Source organism: Caretta caretta, chromosome 8, assembly GCF_965140235.1.
Source record: "Caretta caretta isolate rCarCar2 chromosome 8, rCarCar1.hap1, whole genome shotgun sequence".
In the NCBI taxonomy this organism is placed as follows: domain Eukaryota; kingdom Metazoa; phylum Chordata; order Testudines; family Cheloniidae; genus Caretta; species Caretta caretta.
In genome coordinates, this window is record NC_134213.1 from 6400044 (window position 1) to 6409920 (window position 9877).

The window sequence follows — 9877 nt, forward strand, 5'->3', positions numbered from 1 at the left end:
TGGTCTTGATAATACTTAGTCCTGCCATGAGTGCAGGTGACTGGACTAGACCTCTTGAGGTCCCTTCCAGTCCTATGATTCTATGAAAACTGAGCCCTGGATGGCAAAGCCTGTCACTCAAACTAAAACCTGCTGCCCTCAAACTAACACTCAGCGCTTTGTGCCTAGTGAAAGACGGAAGGTAATGCCTCTCCTCACCTCTTCTGAGAGCTACTCCTGCTGGAAGAGCACAGAGGACAAACCGACATGGGGAGGGGACACTCAGGAAAGTGGAGGCAAATCAACTACTGATGTGAAGGCAACGCACATGAATTAAGGCCCCTTAAACCCTGGGTGGATGTTCTCAGTTCACTGTAACTTACTCTCCAGTGAGTGAAGGCCACTTCACTCCTGAAAGCATCTGCACTGGGGGGCAATGGCGAGCCATGAGGTGTTTCGCCAGGCATGCAATGCTACACTTGCATGCAAAATGGCCTCCTCCACGAGGCGAGACCTTGCACTTACGCTGCATGCTGTGTGGAGGAGGCCGTGTTGTCTTAGAAAATGGCATCCTCCGGGCACACGCCTGGGGGCTGGAGGGAATCATCCTGCAGACAGAGCCGGTCCTGGGCCATGTGTTGCATACGCAGACAACACACCACTGCTGTGGGGGGAGGAAGTTAACAAATGTGCCTTGACCATGCACCTTGGGTTGGTTTCCCCTAACTTTCCTGAGCATCCCGCTGTAGCCGGGCCCCGAGACCAAGTGGAAAGTGGCTCATACAGCTGACCACCCCCCTCAGAGGAGCAGCATGCCATGACCACACCGTCCTCTCCAGGAGTCCCCGCCTGGCACCTGTAGGATGGAGAACACTGGATGCTGCTCCTGGGTGCTGCTTTGGCAGTTTGCTCTGTGAGGTTTGCCCTGGGTGGCCTCCCCCTGGCTGCAAGAGCACAGAGAGAGAGAAACCTGTGGGAGAACAAACTGGGAATACCTGGAGCAGGGCTTCCCACAGCGACCAAGGCCACAATGCTGGGGCTATTACCAAGTGGCCAAAACAGAGGCAGAATTGAGGTCCCACTTCAGACATTGTTCACGGTGACTCCCTTTGCTAGTGGGCTCATTGTACCGGCTCGGACAGGGGGCACAGCTAGCCTCGCTGTAAGGGGTTGAGTGACTGTGACCAGCTGCCTGCAGGGCTCCTTGCCTTCCCCTCGCACCAGACGGACCCGTTCCTCACCTGCGCGCATCCAGAGCTTGGATAACGCTGGTCTGAGCAGCCGCGGGCGTTCAGTGCGCCGCTGCTCTCCGCCCCGGGCAGGGAGGAGTTAACAGCCCCTGACCAGGAGCGAGCAGCGCACCAAGGGCCGGTTAGCCTATAAATGCGCGAAGGAGCCGGCGCAGTGCGGAGACTGCGCCTCGGGAGCTGCTTCGGGGGGACACGGGGCTCTCCTGGCCCAGAGCTGCAGGTCAGGGGGGCTGGGAGGGGCCAAGGGCAAGGAGGAGACCGTGACCAAGCAGGCGACAGGGGGACTGGAAGGCGCAGGGCAGCGGCAGGGCTCAGCCCGCCGGGACCCCGGGGGACGCGCGGCGCACGGGCAGCCTGGCGCACGGCTCCGCCGGGGTGTCCGGTTCTGCCGCAGGCTGCAAAGTTTCTCCCCGCCAAGGGGAACTTTTCCCGAGGAGAGCACGGGACAGCGCGGAGCGCCGGCTGCCGAGGGAGCCCAGGGACGGGGCTGAATGGAGCCGACGGGATGAACGAGGTGGGAAGAGCATCAACGGGGCTGGAGAGGTCCCCGGAGCCCGGCGCTTGGCACCCAGAGCGCGGCACCGGGAAGGGAGCGCCCCCGGCAAGGGGCTGGCTGCGCTGAGCCGGGAGCTCGCCTGCTCTCCCCCCCCCTCCCCCCCCCCGGCTCCTAGCGCTGCCCGCGGGAGGGGGACTTCCCCAACCAGCGCCCCAGGGGCCACTTGACCCGTGTGGGGAGCGGCCCCCGTCCGTCCCCCAGGCACGGGGCTTTGGAAAGGGCGCCCCGCGGAGCAGCCACAGCGCCGGTAGGAGAGACGCGGGTGCCCGAAGCGGTGATCGGCTGGGGAATCCCACCTCCCCGCAAGGCCCCCGGACAGGGACAAAGGCGAGACCCTGCCACGCCAGAGGGGGGGAGCGAGCCAAACTTCCAAAGAACCTCTCCGGGAGGGGCCCATGCGCCTCTCCTGGTGCTTTGAGAGGAGCACTGACCCTTGCCTTCCTTGAGCCCTGACCTCTTGGCTCAGGGCCACTGGAACCTGCTAGTCCCGACTGGCCGAGGACTCTGCTGTGCCCTGGGAGGCAGGTTAGATGACCGAGGATGGAGGAGGAAGGTTCTCTGCTGAAGAACCTGTCTGCTGGCTTGGGAAGGGAGGATGGTCTCTACCCCACCTGGGTGGTGATCACGCTGGCTGTCATCCTCATCGTCACCATCGCTGTGGACATCCTGGGCAACCTCCTGGTGATCATCTCTGTCTTCAAGAACAAGAACCTGAGAAAAGCAGGTAATGGCCTTGCTGGGACGGGGGGGCTTCGCTCTCCAGGCTCCCCAGGAGCAGCTCTGCCTCTCTCCGCGGGGCTCAGGAGCAGTAAGCCAGCCTCCTGCCCTGCTAGTGCAGTGACACACCAGTGCTAGCAGAATCCACCTTTGTGTCTGTGGGTCCGTCCTTGTGTGTGTCTGTCTGTCCATCCATCTGTGTGTGTAAACTTCTCCCACCCAGCACAGTCGGGATTCAAGGCAAATTTCTAGTCGTTGCAGAGAGCCTGGTGTTGGCAAGGCTAGTAAAACAGGCTATCAAAGCATGGGGAGGGGGGGAAATTCCGTTGTCCATACTGACCCTGGCTTCCATGCCCGAGATACATTGCACTCATTTATTTACAATCTCAGCCAAGGGACTAGTGATTTTGGCTGCTCAACTTGGGACACCCTAAAAAAGGGCCCAATTTTTCAGAGGGTGGGTACTCAGTGCTTTCTGAAAGCCCTTTTTAAGGAGTCTCAGCTGGGGCACCCCAAAAACTGAAACATCCCAAATCACTCATCACTTCTGAAAATCTTGACCCAGATTCCACCAGCTGGCTTCAATGCTCATCAGCACCCTCTCTGGGGGAACTCTGGTCAAGCTCCTTGTGGGATTTAGATTCTTAGCTCAATTAAGAGGTTTGGAGGACCTAAAGCTTCCCCCCTCCTAGCCTCGCAGATGATTTTGTAAGTGCATGGGTAGAATAGGACACAAAATGAATGGTAAGAATTGTTCCAGCCTTCACACAGGGGAAAACAGCTATTTTCCATTTGCACCGCCTGATTCTGGGAACAGCTACACTTTAGCTGGCATTTAATAAATCAGGGTGTTTTGGTTTTTATCCCTCTTTATGCACTAAGAAAGTTACCAGTAACTCTCCAGGTTAGGTTGTTTCTGCTGCAATGAAGTGGAGAATTTTGCTGACCTCACGCTCTGCTTACAAGCCCCACATAGGTAGAAAGTTTTCTGTCTTCTCTTGCCTAGAATAAACCCAGGTTACAAGCCAAGGTCTTGGTCAGTAATAATTAGCCTGCATCTCTGGAAAAGCCCATCCGTCACTTCATGTAACAACACTTTGCATTTCTGCAGCATTGGATCCTGAAGCATTTTACACTAAATCTGACTCTCAGCACCACTAGGAAATTATTGTAAGGGGGGAAACTGAGGCAGAAAGCTGGAGGCTTATATTGTCAAGGGTGTCCACCAGCTTTGGGTGTCTACGTGGAGACAAATGGGGCCTGATTTTCAGTGATGCTGAGCGTCCAAGAATCCCAAGTGGCATCAGTGGGAGCCAGGCAAATTCCATGCCTCTTCAAAGCAGGCTGTCTTTCTCCCCAGAATTGAATGACCTGAAGTCAGCGTACCTCTGAAAGCTCAGGTCTAAAAGACAAAGCCAGGAATGGAACCCAGGCATCCTGATGCCTAGCCCTGTTCCGTAACTGTTAGACACTCCTACATTTCTAGTTGTAACCTCCTTATCTTTGAATGGGTTCTCTCCCTCGCCATGCAGTGACAATGGAACCCTTAGGACATCAGTCTTTGCAATGGGAGGGGTAGCAATGCTATGCTCCAATACAACTGGACTTCATTGGCATGACTAGGTATACAAGCGTGGAGGGCTCTCAGGCCTGCCAGAGGTAGGTCCATAATGGCCAGGGTTGGGTTCCAGGCTGCGTTTGGGGTTTGATCCCCTGCTTCCCAGCATTCGGACTTCACTGCAGGGAAAAGCCGAAAGGCAGGAGGAGCTGGGAGAGCAGAGAAATAACTTTGATAGGTGTGTGTCCCTGTCCCGTACTGGGGCGCATCTAACCGCTGCTTCATTTATGCTACCTAGACTGTCGCTGACGAACCAAACTGGAAGTCAGTGGCTGGGGGTAGCCCAGGTGTGACTGGTGCAATCTAACACCAGGATCAATCTGATCCTACAGAGCCGAGAAATGTCAACGCACGTTGAAAAGCACAAAGCCAGAACCAAATCTGTCATCCCAGTAGGACTGACTTTAACAGGCTCCCCCGTGTCAAAATCCAGAGCCCATCTCAAGCACCTGCGTATAACTAACCCCCCATGCATGGAATGGCCGGTTCCACGTCCCTGCTGGAGCGGAGCCATGGCTAGGGCAACTTTTAGTGCAGCCAGCTTGAATGGACCCATTGCATTAAACTGAGTGGTTACCATCTGCTTTGGCTTCGGCTGCAAGTGCCACCCAGAAGAACACGTCTCAGCTGTATTGTCTCCAGGGAGAGCAGTGATTTAAACCCCTTGCCTGCTCTTTTCTTTTACTGCAAGCAGTATAGGGGTCAGGATGGGTACAGAATAAAGTAGGGAGGGGGAAGTGTGGGAGGGGATGGAGGGGGAAGAGGGGAGAATGACCTGTGACAGGGCCCCTCCCGGTAGGAATTTGGTTTATTGCAGGCAGGAATTCATTCCCCGTAGGGAGGGTGTTCACACAAAAGTCAGTGTTGTAAGCTCTCTGCCTCTTCCATCACACAGTTCCATCTGAGTGGGGTCCTGCACTTTCCATGCAGCTGGGCTATGCCTTTCACCTACCACCGAATTCTCTACCCCACCCAGTGTGCCATTTCCCTAGAGCTGCTCCAAAGAGAGGAAAAAACCCACCTCTCTCCTGTCACGGTGAGGAAGAAGAAAGACCCTTGCGTGAAAAGCCACTGCCGATGGCTCGGGAGTCCTCTTGCGGAAGAGGAGGTACAGATAGCTGTGGGCAGCATTATCCCCTTTGGGGCTTTAATTCCCAAATCAGCCCAGCAGAGAGCAAGCACACTATTGTGGACCAATGAACTGCAAAGCACCCATTTGGCTTTCCTTGTCCAAGTGATAGAAGTGCAGCTCAGGAGATTCTGCAACCCAGTGATTAGGGCCTGACACCACAGAGGAGCCGGGTTCGATGCCTGGCTCTGCCACTGACATTCTGTGAGATTTTGGGCAAGTCACTCACAGCCCAATTTTCACAAGTGGGTTTCACTTTAGAAAAAAAATCTAGCCATTAGCTCATCTGTACTAATAGCACTGCCCTGTCTCCCAAGGGCATATGAAGATAATATATTAGATGGATGGTCAATGTTATTTCAATTGTGGCTAAAGGCTAAATTGCTCCTAAAGGCAATCACAGCCCCGTATAAAATGAATAAAAAGACAGTGTCTGCCCCAGGGAGCTAAAAATCTAGGATTGTGACAAGATGCAACCAGGGGATGAACAGACAAACAGGGGTGTGGGTATGAGGTAGCGATGAAAGGAAAAGCAGTCATAGTAGTTAAAGTGATAGTAAGTTAAGCTACTCCGTAGATGATGCACGAGCCAGAACAGAATCCAGCTCCCAGAGCCATCGCTACCGTGCAAAGAGAAGTAGAAAGACAGTACGGCAAGCAGGTGTAATTTGGAGTAGGCGCAGGAAGCTGATTTGTTTAGCAAGGAGAAGGCGTTTTCCTGGCTGTTGCTGCTGCATTCCGACCATAGGGTCTAACTGGTTTTTTTTTTTTTTTGGTGTTACCTTTCCCAGGCAATGCCTTCGTGGTGAGCTTGGCCATTGCAGACTTACTTGTGGCTTTTTACCCTTATCCCCTGGTCCTGATGGCTATTGTTCATGGCGGCTGGGTGATGGGGTACCTCCACTGCCAGGCCAGCGGCTTTCTGATGGGCATCAGCGTTATCGGCTCCGTCTTCAACATCACGGGCATCGCCATTAACCGCTACTATTACATCTGCCACAGCCTGAAGTACGACACGCTCTTCTCGGGCACCAACACCGTGTGCTACGTGGGGCTGGTTTGGGCACTCACCTTGCTGGCCATCGTGCCAAACTTCTTTGTGGAGTCCCTGCAGTACGACCCGCGAGTGTACTCCTGCACTTTCGCCCAGTCCGTCAGCGCCCTTTACACCATCTCCGTGGTGGTCATCCATTTCTTCCTACCCATCACCATCGTCAGCTACTGCTACCTGCGGATCTGGCTGCTGGTCCTCCAGGTGCGGCGCAGGGTGAAGCCGGAGACACAGCCCAAAATCAAGCCCCATGATTTCTGGAACTTCCTGACCATGTTTGTGGTCTTCGTGCTCTTTGCTGTGTGCTGGGCACCGTTAAACTTCATCGGCTTCGTGGTGGCGGTCAAGCCCACACTGGGTTCCTTGATACCCGAGTGGCTCTTCACGGCCAGCTACTTCATGGCCTACTTCAACAGCTGTCTGAACGCTGTGGTTTACGGGGTGATGAACCAGAACTTTAGGAAAGAGTACAAGAGAATCATACTGACTGCATTGCAACTGGCTTACAGGACTGATGGAGACTAGCACCCATGGGCTGAGCCAGAAGGGAGGAGGTTTTACCATATTCACACTTATCCCCTGCTCCACTTTTAAGTGAAGTGCAAAGAGTGCAGCCAAAACAGCGAGAGGTCAGCAGAGGACACAACTCCATATATAAGCTGTCTGCAACAAGAACAATGCAGCCCACCCTGTTCTGCAACATAGGATCCTCTTTGGAATGCAATGAGCTTTGAAAACAGACCCTCCTTGCTTACTTGCCCTGGCATAGTCTCCCCAGCCTCAGTCAGATATGTATCCTGGAAACAGCTAGAGCCAAGTGATTCCTAGTAAATTTATTCAGTGAACTATCCACAAACATTTCACCATTTTCTCTAACTTCTCCATTATTCATCAACTAATTCTGTGTATCTCAAGAATGTTTGTGAACAGCTAGCTGAGTGTTGGACACCAAAATTCAACTGGTTTCATTTGGACCCATGGAATAGTTACTGTTCCACGATTGGATGAGCATAAGTCCCAGCACTGAAGTTTTCTGTGTGAACACTCACCTCTATGTCTTGGGAATCTGTCTTCCCGAAGTATTCTCCAGTATTTACGGACTATTTGCTGTTCCTGCTAATACGCCTGCCAGCAAACTTGCACTGGCCACAAGGTTACCCCAGAGTGAAAGCAGAAAGGGGTGTAAACTCAGCCAAAGGGAATTCAATATTTTTATTGAATGGTGGGATTTTCCAGAAGCTCCCAAAGGAGACAGGTGCCTCTGAAAGCCCCACCTTACGTGAATATACACAAAAATGGTAGCATTTGGTAAGTCATGCGATTCCCTTGAATGAGCTGAGGTGGTGAACCCTTTCCCTTCTCTTTGGAGCCAAGGGTGAACCGTTCAGGAAGGAAAACCCATCACCAGAAAACTGAATCCACTTCAGAAGAAGACAATCATCAGTGTGACTTGATGCTCCTCTGATGAAAAACCATCACAATGGGAAGGGGAAACCACCACAATGAGGCTGAATCTAAGTCAGAAGATAATCCACAATGACAAGTCCTCTGCAAATGCCAGCGGCTCAAAGAGAGCATATTACCTTTAAATGAGACCAGACCTGGAGGCTCTTGACAAGATATTTAGAGCACAAGTGTGAATACTGTTTCCCATGCTGAGAGGAGCTTATAGGAAAGAAGCCAATTTTTCTCTCGTTTGGTGTTTAATTCAAGAGATATTTTGGACTAGAGGAAAGGGAGTTGGGCCCAGATCCTTAAGGTATTTAGGATTCTAACTTCCATTGATTTCAGTGGAGGATCTGGGCCTTTGTCCCCAGTGGCCCCAAATGGCAACGGTTCACTGGGCTTGAATTTAACAGATTGTGGGACTGAGGAGAAGGGAATAAGGAAGACAGAGTCAAGATGGTTAGGTTTTCAACAAGTCTGACCAGCAGTAAGGAAATTATCCACTTGTCTTACTTGCATATGTAACAAGTTCCAGTGTGCAATGGGGTGTGGCACCACAGAACAAATTTTGCATGCAATTTTCCTTTGATCCCTGGAGATCTTCTGCTCTGGTTACCCCGGCATGTAAAGCATAAATCTGCTTTTGTGCACAGCCATCAAGGAAGACATGAAAATATGTTTTAAATCAGCGATACTCAGACTGAGGCTCATGAGCCACAAGTGGCTCTTTAATGGGTTTCCTGAGGCTCTTTGCAGCACATGCTATTAAAGTATTGTGTGATTTAATTATTAACCAATCAGGAGGCTTTTACTATGTTATTAACCAATTGTAGTTTATAAAATACTACTACTTGGTCAGTCATTTTGCTGTGAGAATAATATATATGTTATTATATATATAAACGAAATATTTCCCACTGCACTGTTTAAATATGACTGTATAGTAAATGAAATAATGATTTCACACGACCACGGCTCTTTTGGGTAATGTTGATCACCAATTTGACTCCTGAACCACTGAGGTCTGAGTATCACTGTTTTAAATGCAAGTTTACAAGTGTGAGTATGTCTGTAATGTATTATGGGTGGGATTTTCAAATGAGCCTAAATTACTTATAAGTGTAAGTCCCATTCACTTTCAATGCAACTTTCAATGCAACAAACACACCTGTGTGTGTGTGTACACACCCCTACCTTGATTAAAAACATCTTGTCTTCCTTGATAGGCATGAAAGAGAAAAAAAAAATCAGTGTTTTTCCCCAGATGCAGTCATTGGTTTAATGAGTTTATTTTCACCTGGGTTCCAAAAAGAACACAAATATCCAAGTGAAAAAGCTTTACTGTAGATTCAATCAGATCTGATTCACCTGCACTTCATCTGTTGCTCGGAAAGAGCAAAGGGATAACTAGTCTTACAACAGGTATGAAATCTCCCATTTGCTCTCCCTGCCCCCAAATAAAAATGATGTTTCCTGAATTGTGGTTACAGAATCTTTGTTGCAACAGCACTAGAAAGGCAACAAGAAAGATTTAAGAGATTTAAGTCGTACAGACCCCAGAATTGCTCTACGCCACCATAACATTATGATGAACTGCTGGGGAATGTCTTTGAACTATAGCCTCACGGCCGTGCACCTTACTACAGAACTCAGAGGCCATGCACACGCAGGGAAACAAACAAAAGGCAGCAGTGTCATCATCTGCTCTAGGTCTGGCCAAGAGTTTTCCATCCCAGCTGTTTTGACAGAGCATTGGGGTGTTGACAGAACATTCATGCTTTCAGAGAAGTCTCTGCTTTCCATAGAAAATTTTGACATATCATCAAAAATGCAAAAAGATCTTGGTTGAAAACCAAAACTCTACGGGTTTTGAGTTTTTGACCAAAGGAAAAAAAACTCACCAAATTTCCCACAACCCCCCTCTCTGAAAAATACCCTTTTCTCTGACTAGTTCTAATCAGCTCCATTAGAAACACCTGAGTGCAATAGAAATGTTACCCTGTGCGACGGATTCCCACGTGGACACAGCCATTCATTTCTTGGTGGGGACACCGGTTTGACCGAGCTCCTGGAGATTATTGTGCCTTCCATTTAGCACAGAAACCTCTAATTTGTGCTAAAAATAACAATG

The 9877-nt window shown here is 50.7% G+C and overlaps 1 protein-coding gene across 1 annotated transcript; it reads left to right on the forward strand.

Annotated features, from left to right (window-relative positions):
* The first annotated feature begins 1349 nt into the window (after positions 1-1349).
* On the forward strand, positions 1350-9224 carry LOC125641701 (melatonin receptor type 1A-like). Its single transcript, XM_048862021.2, has 2 exons — positions 1350-2509; positions 6041-9224. Exons 1-2 carry the CDS (start codon positions 2326-2328, stop codon positions 6823-6825), a joined length of 969 nt encoding a protein of 322 aa, XP_048717978.1. The 5' UTR covers positions 1350-2325; the 3' UTR covers positions 6826-9224.
* The last annotated feature ends 653 nt before the right edge of the window (positions 9225-9877 follow it).

What these genes read in the sequence shown, in the direction of transcription:
- LOC125641701 (XM_048862021.2), top strand. Translation starts at nt 2,326, where the DNA reads ATGGAGGAGGAAGGTTCTCTGCTGAAGAACCTGTCTGCTGGCTTGGGA. An exon ending in CAAGAACCTGAGAAAAGCAG is followed by an intron (nt 2,510 to 6,040) that starts GTAATGGCCTTG and finishes TACCTTTCCCAG; the next exon opens with GCAATGCCTTCGTGGTGAGC.